Source organism: Bufo gargarizans, chromosome 3, assembly GCF_014858855.1.
Source record: "Bufo gargarizans isolate SCDJY-AF-19 chromosome 3, ASM1485885v1, whole genome shotgun sequence".
Classification (NCBI taxonomy): Eukaryota; Metazoa; Chordata; class Amphibia; order Anura; family Bufonidae; genus Bufo; species Bufo gargarizans.
The window spans coordinates 617,703-641,435 of record NC_058082.1 but is presented as its reverse complement, the minus strand read 5'-3'; the positions used below and the strand labels follow the sequence as shown (position 1 = coordinate 641,435).

General features: G+C 50.4%; 4 protein-coding genes across 4 annotated transcripts in view; 2 read left to right on the top strand and 2 right to left on the bottom strand.

The window, feature by feature from the left end:
* Window positions 1-18,772, top strand: part of LOC122930482 — a 32,545-nt gene extending 13,773 nt beyond the window's left edge. The window contains exon 3 of the mRNA XM_044283913.1: window positions 17,901-18,772. Within this exon, the coding sequence (XP_044139848.1) occupies window positions 17,901-18,215 (315 nt within the window). The 3' untranslated portion in view covers window positions 18,216-18,772. The remainder of the gene's footprint in view (window positions 1-17,900) is intronic.
* A 137-nt stretch (window positions 18,773-18,909) lies between these two features.
* On the bottom strand, window positions 18,910-20,074 carry LOC122933310 (histone H2B 1.1). Its single transcript, XM_044288237.1, has one exon. It carries the CDS (start codon window positions 19,326-19,328, stop codon window positions 18,948-18,950), a length of 381 nt encoding a protein of 126 aa, XP_044144172.1. The 5' UTR covers window positions 19,329-20,074; the 3' UTR covers window positions 18,910-18,947.
* A 614-nt stretch (window positions 20,075-20,688) lies between these two features.
* Window positions 20,689-21,212, top strand: LOC122933309 (histone H2A type 1-like). The gene is made up of 2 exons (XM_044288236.1): window positions 20,689-20,772; window positions 20,878-21,212. The coding sequence occupies exons 1-2, from the start codon at window positions 20,689-20,691 to the stop codon at window positions 21,082-21,084; spliced, it is 291 nt and encodes a 96-aa protein (XP_044144171.1). The 3' UTR covers window positions 21,085-21,212.
* An 80-nt stretch (window positions 21,213-21,292) lies between these two features.
* LOC122932539 (histone H3) lies at window positions 21,293-22,733 on the bottom strand. The gene has a single exon (XM_044287017.1). It carries the CDS (start codon window positions 22,392-22,394, stop codon window positions 21,984-21,986), a length of 411 nt encoding a protein of 136 aa, XP_044142952.1. The 5' UTR covers window positions 22,395-22,733; the 3' UTR covers window positions 21,293-21,983.
* Between the last annotated feature and the right edge of the window lie 1,000 nt (window positions 22,734-23,733).

Genomic DNA, 23,733 nt, shown 5'->3' with positions numbered 1-23,733 from the left:
CTACACTATATAGCTGCATCTTCTTGTTAAGTGCCGAACTACCGCCCTTTAATCTCTACCTGTGTATTATATTCATAACTCCTTCCATATATGGCCCAGAACAACCCACCCGGGAGATAACCACCAACTACCCTACTACCAACTTCCTGAAAAAGAAAGGGATAATAATATGTCAGGAAACATGAGGTCCAGAGCTCTGGAATAGACAACGGGGCATTACCACAGCGCGGGTCACCAGCATCACCGCGCCTCCGGCGGAACTCTATACCAACCACCTCCGGAAGGAGTTATGACCACCTGAAATCCAGGATCCCTGTCCAAAAGACTTCCACCTCTCGAAAAACCAAGACTGTGAGACTATGGACTCTGTACTGTAAGAGCAGTGAGACTATGGACTCTGTACTGTAAGAGCAGTGAGACTATGGACTCTATACTGTGAGAGCAGCGAGGCTATGGACTCTGTACTGTAAGAGCAGTGAGACTATGGACTCTGTACTATAAGAGCAGTGAGACTATGGACTCTATACTGTAAGAGCAGTGAGACTATGGACTCTTTACGGTAAGAGCAGTGAGACTATGGGCTCTATACTGTAAGAGCGGTGAGACTATGGACTCTTTACTGTAAGAGCAGTGAGACTATGGACTCTATACTGTAAGAGCAGTGAGACTATGGACTCTTTACTGTAAGAGCAGTGAGACTATGGACTCTTTACTGTAAGAGCGGTGAGACTATGGATTCTATACTGTTAGAGCAGTGAGACTATGGATTCTATACTGTTAGAGCAGTGAGACTATGGACTCTATACTGTAAGAGCAGTGAGACTATGAACTCTGTACTGTAAGAGCAGTGAGGCTATGGACTCTATACTGTAAGAGCAGTAAGACTATGGACTCTATACTGTTAGAGCAGTGAGACTATGGACTCTATACTGTTAGAGCAGTGAGACTATGGACTCTGTACTGTAAGAGCAGTGAGACTATGGACTCTGTACTGTAAGAGCAGTGAGACTATGGACTCTTTACGGTAAGAGCAGTGAGACTATGGACTCTTTACGGTAAGAGCAGTGAGACTATGGACTCTATACTGTAAGAGCAGTGAGACTATGGACTCTTTACGGTAAGAGCAGTGAGACTATGGACTCTATACTGTAAGAGCAGTGAGACTATGGACTCTTTACGGTAAGAGCAGTGAGACTATGGACTCTTTACGGTAAGAGCAGTGAGACTATGGACTCTTTACTGTAAGAGCAGTGAGACTATGGACTCTTTACTGTAAGAGCAGTGAGACTATGGACTCTTTACTGTAAGAGCGGTGAGACTATGGACTCTATACTGTAAGAGCGGTGAGACTATGGACTCTTTACGGTAAGAGCAGTGAGACTATGGACTCTTTACTGTAAGAGCAGTGAGACTATGGACTCTTTACTGTAAGAGCAGTGAGACTATGGACTCTTTACTGTAAGAGCGGTGAGACTATGGACTCTATACTGTAAGAGCGGTGAGACTATGGACTCTTTACGGTAAGAGCAGTGAGACTATGGACTCTATACGGTAAGAGCAGTGAGACTGTGGATTCTCTGCCGGAGGAGGTGGTGATGGTGAGTACAATAAAGGAGTTCAGGAGGGGCCTGGATGTATTTCTGGAGTGTAATAATATTACAGGCTATAGCTACTAGAGAGGGGTCGTTTATCCTGAGGACTGTAACCACTACACTATATAGCTGCATCTTCTTGTTAAGTGCCGAACTACCGCCCTTTAATCTCTACCTGTGTATTATATTCATAACTCCTTCCATATATGGCCCAGAACAACCCACCCGGGAGAGAACCACCAACTACCCTACTACCAACTTCCTGAAAAAGAAAGGGATAATAATATGTCAGGAAACATGAGGTCCAGAGCTCTGGAATAGACAACGGGGCATTACCACAGCGCGGGTCACCAGCATCACCGCGCCTCCGGCGGAACTCTATACCAACCACCTCCGGAAGGAGTTATGACCACCTGAAATCCAGGATCCCTGTCCAAAAGACTTCCACCTCTCGAAAAACCAAAGAGCGTCAACCAGCCACTGTTCCACTCTCCGCACCGCACAGAAGATACACGAAAGCCAGCCATCGAACCGCTTCTACAAGGAAAAACAATTAGCCCGAACCACAACACGCAAAAGAGGATCGCACAACTAGACACAGAATAGGTAGATTTCATCCAAAAGTATTTTCTTTTTTGTCATTTTTATTTCTTTTTTATTTTTTTTATACTTAAAAGCCAAGGTAAATGGTCAGACCATAGAGCACTTGGAAAGAGTAAACGGATGGCTCACTGAGTGATCCCGCTAGGTGCTCTGGAGGAAGAGAGCCACCCCTTGCTCTGGAGACGGTAAGACACACGCAGAACATTAAAAAGCAACTAACAAAACAATATCCTTAATCGATGAATACTCCATTGTTTTGGAGACCTAGATGTTTCTCACAATTAAAGTCCCAGTGTAATAAGCCCATATCATATGGGTGAGTCCCAGTGGAGATGGTAAAAGCCGTGTCCCACATCAAAACATAGATCCGAACGGGAAATGAAAGGCCGCCGCTTAACTGTGTAACTCCATGAATGGTGTTCTATCAAGGCTCCCCCTGAGCGATGTCTACGAACGGACCTGGTTATCCGCTTCTGGCTGACCATTAAGTTCTACCTGCGACTACTGATTCCGCCATATCCACTCCACAAGGGGCAGCCCTGCTTCGTACAAACCATGTGGCACCAGTATACTAATACCGCCCTCCTGGCAACCAACCCAGCTGGACTAGAAGAAAGTCTCTTGTACGGCTAACATCGTGGACATCTCCCTTGGATTCGACCCTACTGGATCCCACCGCACTGTAACTCCTGTAACACTGGACATGAGGCAAGTGCATCACCACCAAGCTGCCCGCCTGCACAGACATGTCAGAGGCTCAGCAGAAGTGCCCAGGTATCAACCATTCCGGCGGACCAGTACCGTAGACCGCAGAAAGAGAAAACCGTAACTGCGGCCGTGATGATATGAACTCACAACCATTTATATTACAGGAAGGTCCATAGCCACGGGCTATAGAGCTGAATGCTAGAGGGAGTACTACTACTGCGCCTCGCCTCCGTATATGTGAACTGACCATGTCCTGGATGTCATTGCTGAAAGCCCAAATAAAACACTTATTTTATTTATTTTTATACACGCGGCCTAGTGTCCGCAGATAGGAGCATAACAGGCAGTACTACTTTATTTATTTATTACTACACTCCACGCTGAAAGGGAAATTGGGAGAACACCCGGCAGGACTGATCTATCCTGAAAAACATCCGCAAAAAAGGCTAGCCCATAAACAAGACCCCAGACAGAAGCGCGGCTCCTCATGCCGGAGAACACCAACACACAGAATACATGTATATATAGGCCAGCCAATAAACCAGACCCCAGACAGAAGCGCGGCTCCTCATGCCGGAGAACACCAACACACAGAATACATGTATATATAGGCCAGCCAATAAACCAGACACCAGATAGAAGCGCGGCTCCTCATGCCGGAGAACACCAACACACAGAATACATGTATATATAGGCCAGCCAATAAACCAGACCCCAGATATAAGCGCGGCTCCTCATGCCGGAGAACACCAACACACAGAATACATGTATATAAAGGCCAGCCAATAAACCAGACACCAGACAGAAGCGCGGCTCCTCATGCCGGAGAACACCAACACACAGAATACATGTATATATAGGCCAGCCAATAAACCAGACACCAGATAGAAGCGCGGCTCCTCATGCCGGAGAACACCAACACACAGAATACATGTATATATAGGCCAGCCAATAAACCAGACCCCAGACAGAAGCGCGGCTCCTCATGCCGGAGAACACCAACACACAGAATACATGTATATATAGGCCAGCCAATAAACCAGACACCAGATAGAAGCGCGGCTCCTCATGCCGGAGAACACCAACACACAGAATACATGTATATATAGGCCAGCCAATAAACCAGACACCAGATAGAAGCGCGGCTCCTCATGCCGGAGAACACCAACACACAGAATACATGTATATATAGGCCAGCCAATAAACCAGACCCCAGACAGAAGCGCGGCTCCTCATGCCGGAGAACACCAACACACAGAATACATGTATATATAGGCCAGCCCATAAACCAGACACCAGACAGAAGCGCGGCTCCTCATGCCGGAGAACACCAACACACAGAATACATGTATATATAGGCCAGCCAATAAACCAGACCCCAGACAGAAGCGCGGCTCCTCATGCCGGAGAACTACCAACACACAGAATACATGTATATATAGGCCAGCCAATAAACCAGACACCAGATAGAAGCGCGGCTCCTCATGCCGGAGAATACCAACACACAGAATACATGTATATATAGGCCAGCCAATAAACCAGACACCAGATAGAAGCGCGGCTCCTCATGCCGGAGAATACCAACACACAGAATACATGTATATATAGGCCAGCCAATAAACCAGACACCAGACAGAAGCGCGGCTCCTCGTGCCGGAGAACACCAACACACAGAATACATGTATATATAGGCCAGCCAATAAACCAGACACCAGACAGAAGCGCGGCTCCTCATGCCGGAGAACACCAACACACAGAATACATGTATATATAGGCCAGCCAATAAACCAGACACCAGACAGAAGCGCGGCTCCTCATGCCGGAGAACACCAACACACAGAATACATGTATATATAGGCCAGCCAATAAACCAGACACCAGATAGAAGCGCGGCTCCTCATGCCGGAGAACACCAACACACAGAATACATGTATATATAGGCCAGCCAATAAACCAGACACCAGATAGAAGCGCGGCTCCTCATGCCGGAGAACACCAACACACAGAATACATGTATATATAGGCCAGCCAATAAACCAGACACCAGACAGAAGCGCGGCTCCTCATGCCGGAGAACACCAACACACAGAATACATGTATATATAGGCCAGCCAATAAACCAGACACCAGACAGAAGCGCGGCTCCTCATGCCGGAGAATACCAACACACAGAATACATGTATATATAGGCCAGCCAATAAACCAGACACCAGACAGAAGCGCGGCTCCTCATGCCGGAGAACACCAACACACAGAATACATGTATATATAGGCCAGCCAATAAACCAGACACCAGACAGAAGCGCGGCTCCTCATGCCGGAGAACACCAACACACAGAATACATGTATATATAGGCCAGCCAATAAACCAGACACCAGACAGAAGCGCGGCTCCTCATGCCGGAGAACTACCAACACACAGAATACATGTATATATAGGCCAGCCAATAAACCAGACACCAGATAGAAGCGCGGCTCCTCATGCCGGAGAACACCAACACACAGAATACATGTATATATAGGCCAGCCAATAAACCAGACACCAGACAGAAGCGCGGCTCCTCATGCCGGAGAACACCAACACACAGAATACATGTATATATAGGCCAGCCAATAAACCAGACACCAGATAGAAGCGCGGCTCCTCATGCCGGAGAACACCAACACACAGAATACATGTATATATAGGCCAGCCAATAAACCAGACACCAGACAGAAGCGCGGCTCCTCGTGCCGGAGAATACCAACACACAGAATACATGTATATATAGGCCAGCCAATAAACCAGACACCAGACAGAAGCGAGGCTCCTCATGCCGGAGAACACCAACACACAGAACACATGTATATATAGGCCAGCCAATAAACCAGACCCCAGATAGAAGCGCGGCTCCTCATGCCGGAGAACACCAACACACAGAATACATGTATATATAGGCCAGCCAATAAACCAGACACCAGATAGAAGCGCGGCTCCTCGTGCCGGAGAACACCAACACACAGAATACATGTATATATAGGCCAGCCAATAAACCAGACACCAGACAGAAGCGCGGCTCCTCGTGCCGGAGAACACCAACACACAGAATACATGTATATATAGGCCAGCCAATAAACCAGACCCCAGACAGAAGCGCGGCTCCTCATGCCGGAGAACACCAACACACAGAATACATGTATATATAGGCCAGCCAATAAACCAGACACCAGATAGAAGCGCGGCTCCTCATGCCGGAGAATACCAACACACAGAATACATGTATATATAGGCCAGCCAATAAACCAGACACCAGATAAAAGCGCGGCTCCTCGTGCCGGAGAACACCAACACACAGAATACATGTATATATAGGCCAGCCAATAAACCAGACCCCAGACAGAAGCGTGGCTCCTCATGCCGGAGAACACCAACACACAGAATACATGTATATATAGGCCAGCCAATAAACCAGACCCCAGATAGAAGCGCGGCTCCTCGTGCCGGAGAACACCAACACACAGAATACATGTATATATAGGCCAGCCAATAAACCAGACCCCAGATAGAAGCGCGGCTCCTCATGCCGGAGAACACCAACACACAGAATACATGTATATATAGGACAGCCAATAAACCAGACACCAGACAGAAGCGCGGCTCCTCATGCCGGAGAACACCAACACACAGAATACATGTATATATAGGCCAGCCAATAAACCAGACACCAGATAGAAGCGAGGCTCCTCATGCCGGAGAATACCAACACACAGAATACATGTATATATAGGCCAGCCAATAAACCAGACCCCAGACAGAAGCGCGGCTCCTCATGCCGGAGAACACCAACACACAGAATACATGTATATATAGGCCAGCCAATAAACCAGACCCCAGACAGAAGCGCGGCTCCTCATGCCGGAGAATACCAACACACAGAATACATGTATATATAGGCCAGCCAATAAACCAGACACCAGATAGAAGCGAGGCTCCTCATGCCGGAGAACACCAACACACAGAATACATGTATATATAGGCCAGCCAATAAACCAGACCCCAGATAGAAGCACGGCTCCTCATGCCGGAGAACACCAACACACAGAATACATGTATATATAGGCCAGCCAATAAACCAGACCCCAGATAGAAGCGCGGCTCCTCATGCCGGAGAATACCAACACACAGAATACATGTATATATAGGCCAGCCAATAAACCAGACACCAGATAGAAGCGCGGCTCCTCATGCCGGAGAACACCAACACACAGAATACATGTATATATAGGCCAGCCAATAAACCAGACACCAGATAGAAGCGCGGCTCCTCATGCCGGAGAACACCAACACACAGAATACATGTATATATAGGCCAGCCAATAAACCAGACCCCAGATAGAAGCGCGGCTCCTCATGCCGGAGAACACCAACACACAAAATACATGTATATATAGGCCAGCCAATAAACCAGACACCAGACAGAAGCGCGGCTCCTCGTGCCGGAGAACACCAACACACAGAATACATGTATATATAGGCCAGCCAATAAACCAGACACCAGACAGAAGCGCGGCTCCTCGTGCCGGAGAACACCAACACACAGAATACATGTATATATAGGCCAGCCAATAAACCAGACACCAGATAGAAGCGCGGCTCCTCATGCCGGAGAACACCAACACACAGAATACATGTATATATAGGCCAGCCAATAAACCAGACACCAGACAGAAGCGCGGCTCCTCATGCCGGAGAACACCAACACACAGAATACATGTATATATAGGCCAGCCAATAAACCAGACCCCAGACAGAAGCGAGGCTCCTCATGCCGGAGAATACCAACACACAGAATACATGTATATATAGGCCAGCCAATAAACCAGACACCAGATAGAAGCGCGGCTCCTCGTGCCGGAGAACACCAACACACAGAACACATGTATATATAGGCCAGCCAATAAACCAGACACCAGACAGAAGCGCGGCTCCTCATGCCGGAGAACACCAACACACAGAATACATGTATATATAGGCCAGCCAATAAACCAGACACCAGACAGAAGCGCGGCTCCTCATGCCGGAGAACACCAACACACAGAATACATTCATATATAGGCCAGCCAATAATCCAGACACCAGATGGAAGCGCGGCTCCTCGTGCCGGAGAACACCAACACACAGAATACATGTATATATAGGCCAGCCAATAAACCAGACCCCAGATGGAAGCGCGGCTCCTCATGCCGGAGAACACCAACACACAGAATACATGTATATATAGGCCAGCCAATAAACCAGACCCCAGATGGAAGCGCGGCTCCTCGTGCCGGAGAACACCAACACACAGAATACATGTATATATAGGCCAGCCAATAAACCAGACACCAGATAGAAGCGAGGCTCCTCATGCCGGAGAACACCAACACACAGAATACATGTATATATAGGCCAGCCAATAAACCAGACCCCAGACAGAAGCGAGGCTCCTCATGCCGGAGAACACCAACACACAGAATACATGTATATATAGGCCAGCCAATAAACCAGACACCAGATAGAAGCGCGGCTCCTCATGCCGGAGAACACCAACACACAGAATACATGTATATATAGGCCAGCCAATAAACCAGACACCAGATAGAAGCGCGGCTCCTCATGCCGGAGAACACCAACACACAGAATACATGTATATATAGGCTAGCCAATAGACCAGACCCCAGATAGAAGCGCGGCTCCTCATGCCGGAGAATACCAACACACAGAATACATGTATATATAGGCCAGCCCATAAACCAGACCCCAGACAGAAGCGCGGCTCCTCGTGCCGGAGAACACCAACACACAGAATACACGTATATATAGGCCAGCCAATAAACCAGACCCCAGACAGAAGCGCGGCTCCTCATGCCGGAGAATACCAACACACAGAATACATGTATATATAGGCTAGCCAATAAACCAGACACCAGATAGAAGCGCGGCTCCTCATGCCGGAGAACACCAACACACAGAATACACGTATATATAGGCCAGCCAATAAACCAGACCCCAGATAGAAGCGCGGCTCCTCATGCCGGAGAATACCAACACACAGAATACATGTATATATAGGCCAGCCAATAAACCAGACCCCAGACAGAAGCGCGGCTCCTCATGCCGGAGAATACCAACACACAGAATACATGTATATATAGGCCAGCCAATAAACCAGACACCAGACAGAAGCGCGGCTCCTCATGCCGGAGAACACCAACACACAGAATACATGTATATATAGGCTAGCCAATAAACCAGACACCAGATAGTAGCGCGGCTCCTCATGCCGGAGAACACCAACACACAGAATACATGTATATATAGGCCAGCCAATAAACCAGACACCAGATAGAAGCGCGGCTCCTCGTGCCGGAGAACACCAACACACAGAATACATGTATATATAGGCCAGCCAATAAACCAGACACCAGATAGAAGCGCGGCTCCTCGTGCCGGAGAACACCAACACACAGAATACATGTATATATAGGCCAGCCAATAAACCAGACACCAGATAGAAGGGCGGCTCCTCGTGCCGGAGAACACCAACACACAGAATACATGTATATATAGGCCAGCCAATAAACCAGACACCAGATAGAAGCGCGGCTCCTCGTGCCGGAGAACACCAACACACAGAATACATGTATATATAGGCCAGCCAATAAACCAGACACCAGATAGAAGCGCGGCTCCTCGTGCCGGAGAACACCAACACACAGAACACATGTATATATAGGCCAGCCAATAAACCAGACACCAGACAGAAGCGCGGCTCCTCATGCCGGAGAACACCAACACACAGAATACATGTATATATAGGCCAGCCAATAAACCAGACACCAGACAGAAGCGCGGCTCCTCATGCCGGAGAACACCAACACACAGAATACATTCATATATAGGCCAGCCAATAAACCAGACACCAGATGGAAGCGCGGCTCCTCGTGCCGGAGAACACCAACACACAGAATACATGTATATATAGGCCAGCCAATAAACCAGACCCCAGATGGAAGCGCGGCTCCTCATGCCGGAGAACACCAACACACAGAATACATGTATATATAGGCCAGCCAATAAACCAGACCCCAGATGGAAGCGCGGCTCCTCGTGCCGGAGAACACCAACACACAGAATACATGTATATATAGGCCAGCCAATAAACCAGACACCAGATAGAAGCGAGGCTCCTCATGCCGGAGAACACCAACACACAGAATACATGTATATATAGGCCAGCCAATAAACCAGACCCCAGACAGAAGCGAGGCTCCTCATGCCGGAGAACACCAACACACAGAATACATGTATATATAGGCCAGCCAATAAACCAGACACCAGATAGAAGCGCGGCTCCTCATGCCGGAGAACACCAACACACAGAATACATGTATATATAGGCCAGCCAATAAACCAGACACCAGATAGAAGCGCGGCTCCTCATGCCGGAGAACACCAACACACAGAATACATGTATATATAGGCTAGCCAATAGACCAGACCCCAGATAGAAGCGCGGCTCCTCATGCCGGAGAATACCAACACACAGAATACATGTATATATAGGCCAGCCCATAAACCAGACCCCAGACAGAAGCGCGGCTCCTCGTGCCGGAGAACACCAACACACAGAATACACGTATATATAGGCCAGCCAATAAACCAGACCCCAGATAGAAGCGCGGCTCCTCATGCCGGAGAATACCAACACACAGAATACATGTATATATAGGCCAGCCAATAAACCAGACCCCAGACAGAAGCGCGGCTCCTCATGCCGGAGAATACCAACACACAGAATACATGTATATATAGGCTAGCCAATAAACCAGACACCAGATAGAAGCGCGGCTCCTCATGCCGGAGAACACCAACACACAGAATACACGTATATATAGGCCAGCCAATAAACCAGACCCCAGATAGAAGCGCGGCTCCTCATGCCGGAGAATACCAACACACAGAATACATGTATATATAGGCCAGCCAATAAACCAGACCCCAGACAGAAGCGCGGCTCCTCATGCCGGAGAATACCAACACACAGAATACATGTATATATAGGCCAGCCAATAAACCAGACACCAGACAGAAGCGCGGCTCCTCATGCCGGAGAACACCAACACACAGAATACATGTATATATAGGCTAGCCAATAAACCAGACACCAGATAGTAGCGCGGCTCCTCATGCCGGAGAACACCAACACACAGAATACATGTATATATAGGCCAGCCAATAAACCAGACACCAGATAGAAGCGCGGCTCCTCGTGCCGGAGAACACCAACACACAGAATACATGTATATATAGGCCAGCCAATAAACCAGACACCAGATAGAAGCGCGGCTCCTCGTGCCGGAGAACACCAACACACAGAATACATGTATATATAGGCCAGCCAATAAACCAGACACCAGATAGAAGGGCGGCTCCTCGTGCCGGAGAACACCAACACACAGAATACATGTATATATAGGCCAGCCAATAAACCAGACACCAGATAGAAGCGCGGCTCCTCGTGCCGGAGAACACCAACACACAGAATACATGTATATATGGATCAAACCTGTTTATTCATTTATAGATGTAGTTTTTTATTTTATTTTTTGTAAAAGCAGGGTCACCGCCTCTACCAGCGACCAGGCCGATCCCTGGAGTGACGGTCAGGCACCAGCCTCGTGCGGGGATTGTATAACCAGACTCCTCCGATGCGCCTGACATCCGTCCTAAGCGCCACCTTAGGATCTGGAGCGCCCATTCCTCCCGGAAACCCAGGAACGGCGACGGGACTGGCGCATGCGGAATCCATTACGGCCATGCCTCCAGGCAACCTAAGGGAAGAAAAAAAAAAACGCACCTGTGCCTGCGTGAAGGGGAGGAAGGAGGGGGGGTTGTCGCCATAATGGACTACAAATAAGACCCAGAGAGTCTCATAGTACGGAAGGGGCTCTGCTCGCAAAGCTGGGACCATAGGAATACCCCTGAGAAGCCATAGGCACAGGTGCACCACAAGCGGACATGGCAAGCACAAGGGGTTAATCTATAATACTGGACAGGAGACTGGGGGAAGCTAAAACAAGCACCACATATAAAAAACTCACCTGCCCAGCGGTGCCCAGTACGGGACCCGGTAAACGCTGCAGGGGAAGGGGGCGGGGCTAGGCGAAACAACCCAGCTTGCGCCATGGTGAGGTGAGGACCCCATACTGCCCTACATTACCGGGGAGACAAACAATCCCACCCGTCATGCTTAGCCCTAACGCCATGGAACAGAAGCTGGGAAGGGGGGGGCGGAGACACAGCGCAGCGCCACAGACATCACAGGATGGGTCGAAAGAAACGGGCCGCACAGCGCACACACGCGGGAAGCTGGGGGATAATAAGAGTCGGGGGGGCGGGGGATTAGGAGGAACGGCGAGCAGACCGCCGGACCTTCGCTGAAGCGCTGGAGCCGCATGCATACCGCAGCAGCAGCAGCTCCACAAAGCCCCAGAAGCAGGCACAGGGGAGGAGGATGGCCGGGTAGCGCTAACCCTCCTCATGTAACTCACCAGGGAGCAGCCCGAAGGGCAGAACCACCTGTGGACTCCTGGTGTGGACAGAGCAAAGGGGTATGTACATACCAATCTGCTTCCACTGGCAAGAGGAAGTGACCAGGACAGAGAGGAGGTCTATGTGACCTTCAGGATTCCTGCACCGCCCCATCCTGTCTAAGGAGGATCCCCAGGGATTAACCCTCAATGACCCGAATCTGCCACCTACTTAACCATTACTGAGACGGGGCAAAGGGGGGGGACCATCAGTCCCTAAGCACCCTCCCTATACAGTCAGGCGCTCTCCAATACCCCTGCTCTAACTAGTGGACAGGAAAACTAATGTCACTAATTTGTCTGTCACATTCTTGGGTGACATTTGGCCATTTTTGCGGTGATTAAACCCCTGCTCTGCAGGTGACGGGGACTTACCTTTCAGAAACTCCTCTGTAATTGCCGCGCGCTCCCTCCTTCCATTCAATGCTTAAACTGGAACAACTTCTCCCACTTTTCCGCTCAATCATATTTCATTTAAAAACATTGACCTCCCTTGGCGGTGGCCTCTCTTTCTCACGCTCCCTCTCCGGCCTGGAACCCTGATTTGTCGATAACCGTGATCACCACGGTCGGCGCAGAAAAGAACATGGAACGTTGGTAGAGCAGATATCCAAATGGATGGTGGACGTCACGGGGACGTGCGACATGGTGGAGCAGTAAGTGGGCGCACGCCTACACGGACTGGCTGACGGGTCTGCCCCTGCAGCTTCTGGGTCTCCACATTGGGCACATGGCCGGAGCTTGCCCTTGGAGGTGCTCCCTGCCCTGCAGCCGGTGCACTGTCTGAACGTGTGGTTAGAGGACACTTGTCCTGCTCTTCACCACATGTTGATGCCATTTGCAGCCCTTTCCAGGACATTTTTATGGCCATTTTAGTGCTCAAAAGTTCGGGTCCCCATTGACTTCAATGGGGTTCGGGGTCAAGTTCGGGTCCCCATTGACTTCAATGGGGTTCGGGGTCAAGTTCGGGCCCCGAACTCAAACTTTTTTGTGAAGTTCGGCCGAACCCGTCGAACCCGCACATCCAGGTGTCCGCTCAACTCTATTCATCACTAAACATTCTGGAAGGAAAGGCGAGTTCTCTCAGGGGTATCTGTGCCCCCGCTCTGGCCGGGCAGGAGAGCATGTCCACGGAAAACTCGCCCATCTTGGATCAGGGGTTACAGGGTGCAGTCCAAGTCTGTCACCGCCTGCTGGGTCAGGTTCTGCTGGAGGTCCTGCTGCTGGAGCCGGGTGGTGTCTTCAGAGGGAGGCTGAAGAAAGCTGCTCATTATAGACGGAAGTTGTTGCATATGGAGCTGGTGATGCTTCTACCTCCCCTCCCCCAGTATGACCTTAATGAGGACCGGCTGGTAATATGGAGGCTGTACTATAGTGTGGAGGCTGTACTATAGTGTGAAGGCTGAAATCTGTAGGCTGCAATATAATGTGGAGGCTGTAATATAATATGGAGGCTGTGATGTAATGTGGAGGCTGTAATATAATATGGAGGCTGAAATCTGTAGGCTGCAATATAATGTGGAGGCTGATAATCTGTAGGCTGTAATATAATGTGGAGGCTGAAATCTGTAGGCTGTAATATAATGTGGAGGCTGTAATATAATGTGGAGACTGCAATATCATGTGGAGACTGGTAATATGGAGGCTGTAATATAATGTGGAGGCTGTAATATAATGTAAAGGCTGTAATATAATGTGGAGGCTGTAATATAATGTAAAGGCTGTAATATAATGTGGAGGCTGTAATATCATGTGGAGGCTGTAATATAATGTGGAGGCTGTAATATAATGTGGAGACTGCAATATCATGTAAAGGCTGTAATATAATGTGGAGGCTGTAATATAATGTGGAGACTGCAATATCATGTGGAGACTGGTAATATGGAGGCTGTAATATAATGTGGAGGCTGTAATATAATGTAAAGGCTGTAATATAATGTGGAGGCTGTAATATAATGTGGAGACTGCAATATCATGTGGAGACTGGTAATATGGAGGCTGTAATATAATGTGGAGGCTGTAATATAATGTAAAGGCTGTAATATAATGTGGAGGCTGTAATATAATGTAAAGGCTGTAATATAATGTGGAGGCTGTAATATCATGTGGAGGCTGTAATATCATGTGGAGGCTGTAATATCATGTGGAGACTGTAATATAATGTGGAGGCTGTAATATAATGTAAAGGCTGTAATATAATGTGGAGGCTGTAATGTAATGTGGAGGCTAGTAATATAGAGGCTGTTATATAATGTAGCGTCTGTAATATAAAGGCTGTAATATCATGTAGATAGAGGCTGTAATATAATATGGAGGCTGTAATATAGTATGAAGGCTATAATATGGAGACGGTAATATAATGTGGGGGCTGGTAATGTGGAGGCTGTGATATTATGTAGAGGCTGATAAAATGGAGAATGTAATACAACGGGGAGGCTAATTATGTTATATGGAAGCTGTAATGCAATGTGTAGGATGTAATGTAATATAGAGGCTATAATATAATGTGGCGGCCGTAAATTGGGAGGCTGTAATATAATGTGGAGGCTGTTATATAATGTGGAGGTTGGTAATGCAATATGGAGGCTGTAATATAATGTGGATGCTTTAATGTAGAGGCCCATAATATGGAGGCTGTCATATAATGTGGAGGCCGGTAATATAATATGGAGGCTGTAATGTAATGTAGAAGCGGGTAATATTGAGGCTGTCATATAATGTAGAGGCTGGTAATATAATGCAGAGGCTGTAATGTAATGTGGAGGTTGGTAATATAGAGGCTGTAATATAATGTGGAGGCTATAATGTAATGTAGAGGCTGGTAATGTGGAGGCTAGTTATATGGAGGCTGTCATATAATGTGGAGGCTGAAAATATGGAGGCTGTAACATAATGTTTAGGCTGTGATGTAATGTAGAGAACGGCAATATGGAGTCTGTAATATAATGTGGAGGCTGGTAATGTAACATGTAGACTGTAATGTAGAGGCCATTAATACGGAGGCTGTAATATAACATGGAGGTCGGTAATGTTAAATGGAGGCTGGTAATATGGAGGCTGTAATATAATGTGGAGGCTGGTAGTATAGAGACTGTAATGTAGAGGCTGAAAATATGGAGACTAACATAATGTTTAGGCTGTGATGTAATGTAGAGGTCGATAATGTAGAAGTCGATAATATGAAGTCTGAAATATAATGTGGAGGCCGGTAATGTACCATAGAGACTGTAATGTAGAGGCGGTCATACGGAGGCTGTAATATTATGTGGATGCCGGTAATGTTACAAAGAGGCCGGTAATGTTAAGTGGAGGCTGGTAATATGGAGTCTGTAATATAATTTGGAGACTGGCAGTATAGAGGCTGTCATTTTAGAGGATAGTAATATGGAGGCTGTAACATAATGTTTAGGCTGTGATGTAATGTAGAGGACGGTAATATGGAGTCTGTAATATAATGTGGAGGCTGGTAATGTAACATGGAGACTGTAATGTAGAGGCCGGTAATACGAAGGCTGGAAATGTAACATGGAGGCTGTAATATAATGTGGAGGCTGTTATATAATGTGGACGTTGGTAATGTAATATGGAGGCTGTAATATAATGTAGATGCTTTAATGTAGATGCCCATAATATGGAGGCTGTCATATAATGTGGAGGCCGGTAATATAATATGGAGGCTGTAATGTAGAGGCCGGTAATATTGAGGCTGTCATATAATGTAGAGTCTGGCAATATAATACAGAGGCTGTAATGTAATGTGGAGGTTGGTAATATAGATGCTGTAATATAATGTGGAGGCAATAATGTAATGTAGAGGCTGGTAATGTGGAGGCTAGTTATATGGAGGCTGTCATATAATGTGGAGGCTGAAAATATGGAGGCTGTAACATAATGTTTAGGCTGTGATGTAATGTAGAGGACGGTAATATGGAGTCTGTAATACAATGTGGAGGCTGGTAATGTAACATGTAGACTGTAATGTAGAGGCCAGTAATACAGAGGCTGTAATGTAACATGGAGGCCGGTAATGTAACATAGAGACAGGTAATGTTAAGTGGAGGCTGTAATATAATTTGGATGCTGTAATGTAATGCAGAGGCTGGTAATATGAAGGCTGTAATATATTGTGGAAGCAGTGATGCAATGTGGAGAACGGTAATATGGAGTCTGTAATATAATATGGAGGCTGGTAATATGAAGGCTGTAATATAATGTTGAGGCTGTGATGTAATGTGGAGGCTGTAATATAATGCAGAGGCTGGTAATATGAAGGCTGTAATATAATGTTGAGACTGTGATGTAATGTGGAGGCTGTAATATAATTTGGAGTCTGTAATGTAATGTGGAGGCTGTCATGTAATGTAGAGGCTAGCAATACAATGTGGAGGCTGTAATATAATGTGCAGGCCGGTAATATAATATGGAGGCTGTAATATAATTTGGAGTCTGTAATGTAATGCAGAGGCTGGTAATATGAAGGCTGTAATGTAATGTGGAGGCTGGTTGTATGGAGGCTGTAATGTAATGTAGAGGCTAGTAATACAATGTGGAGGCTGTAATATAATGTGCAGGCCGGTAATGTAATATGGAGGCTGTAATATAATTTGGAGGCTGTAATGTAATGCAGAGGCTGGTAATATGAAGGCTGTAACATAATGTTTATGCTGTGATGTAATGTAGATGACGGTAATATAATGTGGAGGCCGGTAATGTAACATGGAGGCTGTAATATAATATGGAGGCTATAATGTAATGTAGAGGCTGAAAATATGAAGGCTGTAATATAATGTTGAGATTGATAATACAAAATGGAGGCTGTAATGTAAAATAGAGGCTGAGATGTAATGTGGAGGCTGGTAGTATGGAGGCTGATAATATTATGTGGAGGCTGTGATGTAATGTGGAGGTTGGTAGTATGGAGGCTGTAATGTAATTTAGAGGCTGTGATGTAATGTAGAGGCCGGTAATATGGAGGCTGTAATATAATGTGGAGGTCGGTAATGTAACATGGAGGCAGTAAAGTAATGTGGAGGCTATACTGTAATGTAGAGGCCGGTAATATAATATGGAGGCTGTAATGTAATGCAGAGGCTGGTAGTATGGAGGCTGTAATATAATGTGGAGGCTATAATGTTGAGGTTGATAATATATTATAGAGGCTTTAATCTTTAATATAATGTAATTTACAGGCTGGTAATACGGGGGCTGGAAAATGAAAACCACCAGCACTTCTGAGCTCAGCCAATCAGAGTTGGAGGGCGGGGCCTGGAGTTCAGGAACAGCCCCGCCCCCAGCCTCTCCGTGCAGTTCTCCTCCAGGTCCGCCCATGCTCCATATAAAGGAGGGCTCTGGGCTGAGCAGTCACTGCTTTCTGCTCACACCTAGAAGATGTCTGGTCGCGGTAAAGGAGGGAAAGGGCTCGGGAAAGGCGGCGCCAAGCGGCACAGGAAGGTGCTCCGCGATAACATCCAGGGCATCACCAAGCCTGCCATCCGCCGTCTAGCTCGCAGGGGAGGCGTCAAGCGCATCTCCGGCCTCATCTATGAGGAGACCCGCGGGGTGCTGAAAGTCTTCCTGGAGAACGTCATCCGGGACGCCGTCACCTACACCGAGCACGCCAAGAGGAAGACCGTCACCGCCATGGACGTGGTCTACGCGCTCAAGCGCCAGGGCCGCACTCTCTACGGCTTCGGGGGTTAATGCTGCCTCCGTCCTCACAACACAAAGGCTCTTCTCAGAGCCGCCCACATCTTCCCGGGGAGAAGCTACAATTCCATCTGCGCTCAGCCACTGAGGGGTTAACACCGCCCGCACATCAGGGGACGGGGAGCCGGACAATTGTCCGAGATCAGCGGCGCCCTGTGCTCAGTACAACCGGAGGTCTACAATACAGAAAGCCCCAGTAATGTAAATCCCGAGCCCCGGGTGTTCTCCACCGCTCCTGCCCCCGCAGCTACAAGACGAGCTGTGCTCGGAGACTGAGGGGTTAATCCGTCCCGGAGCTGCAGAGACAAAGACGCCAATGAGCGGCGCTGGTACGGGTCACATGACCGGCTCCTCCTGTAGATTAGCAGCTCGGCGGGAAATTCAAATGAGCCAATGAGCGACGAGATCCCGAGTTCTCCCAGGAAATAGGAGCAGAGCTCTGGAGCCCCTCAGCCGTTATGTGCCCATAGGAGCGGAGCCTCGTCCTCCACTGAGCGGCAGCAGAGCTCAGCCTCCCCTCAGGGAGCGCCACACGGAGGATGATAGGAGTAGTGAACGGACATGGAGCAGGATGAGGGGAGCTTGTATTGTAACCCAATAGCGGTACCGCATCTCATCTAGCTGACAGTGAGGAAACCGCAGCCACTGTGAGAACGGGGAGCAGCTCTGCTGGAGACAGGGTGGGGGCTCTGAGAAGAGCCTTTGGGTCCGGAGAGCGGGGGGCGCTCACTTGGCGCTGGTGTACTTGGTGACGGCCTTGGTGCCCTCGGAGACGGCGTGCTTGGCCAGCTCTCCGGGCAGCAGCAGGCGCACGGCGGTCTGGATCTCCCGGGAGGTGATGGTGGAGCGCTTGTTGTAGTGAGCCAGGCGGGAGGCTTCCCCTGCGATGCGCTCGAAGATGTCGTTGACGAAGGAGTTCATGATGCCCATGGCCTTGGAGGAGATGCCGGTGTCGGGGTGCACCTGCTTCAGCACCTTGTAGACGTAGATGGCATAGCTCTCCTTCCTGCTCTTCCTCCGCTTCTTGCCGTCCTTCTTCTGGACCTTGGTGACGGCTTTCTTGGAGCCCTTCTTGGGCGCTGGGGCGGACTTGGCGGGCTCGGGCATTCTGACTGAAGACACAATCTCGTCTGTTCTCCTCCTCCCTCCGCAGCGGTATTTATACACGGGCCATGCAAATGAGCTGCTGCTGACTGCGCGCCGATCTACTGGAGGAGAGGGTCACGTGGTGTCTCCACTTCTCCCAATTGGCAGCCTCACATCCATCCAGCTGAGCCGGGGGCGGAGCAACAGAAGAGGCGTGGTTCACATCCATCCATTCAGCAGAGCCGGAGGGGCGAAGCAGAAATAAGGGAGGGGCTCACATCCATTCATTCATCTGAGCTGGAGGGCGGAGCAGCAGGAGGGGTAGGGCTCACAGCCATCCATTTAGATGAGCCGGGGGGCGGAGCAGCAGGAGGGGCAGGGCTCACATCCGTCCATTCAGCTGAGCCGGGGGGGCGGAGAGGCGGGGCTAACATCTCTATTCAGTCTATCAGGGCCTCGCTGCGCGCCGCCCTCTGCTGGTAGTGATGCCGCCGCTGAGTGTACTGTGCGTGCAGGGGGATCGTGCGCTCTATCCCTGGACACCAGCGCAGCGATGGAGCCGCTCTTCTCCGCACAGTGAATACGGGACTGTTCTCCCCTTCTCCGGTGTGGAGCGGGAGCAGGCGGCCACTGACGGGTTAATGCTGAGCAGCTACGGGGGGCGGGGCTATGTAACTAGTACCATCGCTTTTGAAATTCCCGCTCAATTAACGTCCGGTTAGAATTCAGCGGCCGGGGACAAGCTCCGCCCCCGACTCGTCTGAATGGATGCGAGCCCCGCCTCTTCTGCCCCGCCCCCGGCTCTCTGAATGGATGATGTGAGCCCCTCCCCTCCTGCTGCTCCGCCCCCCGCTCCTGCTCTTCTCAGAGCCCCCACCTTCTCTAGGACGGAGCTGCCGCATTGTGTGAATACATGGAAGCCTCATGTCCGAGGCGGATTATTCCCTCGTTATAGACCACTGATCGGGAGGATGAGGGGAGTAGTGATCGTATACTCGGGAGGATGAGGGGAGTAGTGATTGGACACTGAGGATGGGGGGGGAGTAGTGATTGTACACTTGAGGAGGATGGGGGGAGTAGTGATTGGACACTTGAGGAGGAGGAGGCAGTGAAGGACGAGCGGCTGGATGGATCCACAGAGCCGGGCACTCGGGGATACACCGGGACACGGTGCTATGGGGGCGGCCGGCAATTGGTGGAGAAAGGGGGGCGTGTCCTCACGAGCCTTTTCAGGTCATCTGCTTCCTCATTGGCTGTAGGATTTGGCGCTGAAAACCGGATTTGGATTCAGCCAATCACAGAGGAGCTCTCCCTGCGCCACACGGGTATAAGAGGTGACGGGCGGAGCGGGGCTATCAGTCTCATCTGTACAGAGCAGAGAATGATGTCTGGACGCGGCAAACAAGGAGGCAAAGTGCGGGCTAAGGCCAAGACCCGCTCATCCCGGGCAGGGCTCCAGTTCCCGGTCGGCCGTGTGCACAGGCTCTTCCGCAAGGGCAACTACGCACAGAGGGTGGGCGCCGGCGCTCCCGTCTACTTGGCCGCTGTGCTCGAGTATCTCACCGCCGAGATCCTGGAGCTGGCCGGCAATGCCGCCCGCGACAACAAGAAGACCCGCATCATCCCCCGTCACCTGCAGCTGGCCGTGCGCAACGACGAGGAGCTCAACAAGCTGCTGGGCGGAGTCACCATCGCCCAGGGCGGCGTCCTGCCCAACATCCAGGCCGTGCTGCTGCCCAAGAAGACCGAGAGCAGCAAGCCGGCCAAGAGCAAGTGAGCCCGGCTCTGCCCCGCCCCAAACCAAAGGCTCTTCTAAGAGCCGCCCACATGGTCTGTACGACTGAGCTGGCGATGCCGCTGATCTCCGCTGTGGAGGCGTCACACAGGGGCACTTACCGCTCCTGACTAGAGATGGGAAGTTTTACATGAATGGAGTCTTTGGCTTCAGTTGCTGACTCGGGCTGACCAGTGACCCGGAGCCGGATAGGTAATAAGTGTTAGACCAGTGGTGCCCTGACGGAGGACTGGAGGGGGAGCTGGGGGCACTGGTCTGGGCATTATACTGAGTGGGGGGCACTGCTGGAGGCGTCCTATTATATGGACAGCACTGGGAGGGCTTTATACCGCTGCAGCCTGGTCCTAGACCCCGTGTGCTGCTCTAGTGACTCAGAGAATAGGAGTCTATAAGTCAGTAGGATGATGGGATTCTTAGCCTCAGCGCACGACCCCCTGTACTGTGTGCGCCTCCGCTCCCCCCTGCTGCTCTGACACGGATCGGACAGCACTACTCCGGACATAGTGCGGGCAGACATTGCTGCTGGAGAGGGTTTGGCCGCTGATTTCTAACCGGACTGTAATTGAGCGGGAATTTCAAAAGCCAGAGATCAGCCAATCACTGTAAAGCACTTGTCCTATAGCTCCGCCCCCTGCAGCGCTGAGTGGAGATGGCGGTGGGCAGGGAGGATGGAGGCGGTTATCGGTCACGTTCAGCGAGTCCCTGATAGACGGGGGACATACAGAGAGAGCGCCTTCTGGATAAAGGAACTGCTCTTACTAATCACAGGGCTGAAAGGGTTAACCCGCCTCCTGTGAGCAGAGGTGAAGGGCGGAGTGGAGCTCGTCTGAGGAGGAGGTGGTGGCTCTGAGAAGAGCCTTTGTTGGGTGCGGGGCGCAGATCTAAGCCCTCTCCCCACGGATCCTGCGGGCCAGCTGGATATCCTTGGGCATGATGGTGACCCGCTTGGCGTGGATGGCGCAGAGGTTGGTGTCCTCGAAGAGCCCGACCAGGTAAGCCTCGCTGGCCTCCTGCAGGGCCATGACGGCCGAGCTCTGGAAGCGAAGGTCGGTCTTGAAGTCCTGGGCGATCTCTCTGACCAGGCGCTGGAAGGGCAGCTTCCTGATGAGCAGCTCGGTGGACTTCTGGTAGCGCCGGATCTCCCGGAGAGCGACGGTCCCGGGCCGGTAGCGGTGAGGCTTCTTGACTCCGCCAGTGGCGGGGGCGCTCTTCCTGGCGGCCTTAGTGGCCAGCTGCTTGCGAGGAGCTTTCCCACCGGTGGACTTACGCGCTGTCTGCTTGGTTCTGGCCATGGCTCTGCAGAGATCTGTACACAGCAAGTGACTGAGGTGAGGAGCGGACCGTGCAGATCATTTATACTCCCGGCCTCGTCCTCATTGGCTCATGTAAACCACACCCCTACATCCCTATTGGTTTATTCGTACAAAGATGTGCCCGCCAAAACCTCCGTTACCAATCATCGTTCACAAGAGGCGGAGCCCAAACTCATCATATCCGCCAGTCCAAACTGATGGGCGTGTCTCCAGGTAATAAGCCCCTCCTACATGAAGCGTGCGGTCAGTCCCTTCCCACCACCTCCTCCTCAGACGAGCTCCACTCCGCCCTTGATCTCCGCTCACAGCGGGCGGGGCTCCGGCTCCTCTGCGGGAAGGAATAGGGTTAACCCTGTCAGCGCCGCTCTCTTCAGTCTATCAGGGCCTCTCTGCTCGGCTGATAACCGCCCCGCCCCTCACTGCGCCCCGCCCCCTGCTGGCAGTGATGCCGCCGCTGAGTGTACTGGTGCGCTCTATCCCTGGACACCAGCGCAGCGATGGAGCCGCTCTTCTCTGCATAGTGAATACAAGACTGTTCTCTCCTTCTCCGGTAGGACGGTCGTGGTGAGCGGGAGAAGGCGGCCACTGACGGGTTAATACTGAGCATGCTATGGGGGCGGGGCTATAGAACTAGTACCATGGCTTTTAAAATTCCCGCTCAATTACCGTCCGGTAAGAATTCAGCGGCCGTGGAGAAGCTCCGCCCTCGGCTCGTCTGAATGAATAGAAGTGAGCCCCTCCCCTCCTGATACTCCGCCCCCCCGGCTCTGCTGAATGGGTGGATGTGAGCCCTGCCCCTCCTGCTGCTCCGCCCCCCGGCTCATCCGAATGGATGGCTGTGAGCCCTACCCCTCTTGCTGCTCCGCCCTCCAGCTCAGATGAATGAATGGATGTGAGCCCCTCCCTTATTTCTGCTTCGCCCCTCCGGCTCTGCTGAATGGATGGATGTGAACCACGCCTCTTCTGTTGCTCCGCCCCCGGCTCAGCTGGATGGATGTGAGGCTGCCAATTGGGAGAAGTGGAGACACCACGTGACCCTCTCCTCCAGTAGATCGGCGCGCAGTCAGCAGCAGCTCATTTGCATGGCCTGTGTATAAATACCGCTGCGGAGGGAGGAGGAGAACAGACGAGATTGTGTCTTCAGTCAGAATGCCCGAGCCAGCCAAGTCCGCCCCAGCGCCCAAGAAGGGCTCCAAGAAAGCCGTCACCAAGGTCCAGAAGAAGGACGGCAAGAAGCGGAGGAAGAGCAGGAAGGAGAGCTATGCCATCTACGTCTACAAGGTCCTGAAGCAGGTGCACCCCGACACCGGCATCTCCT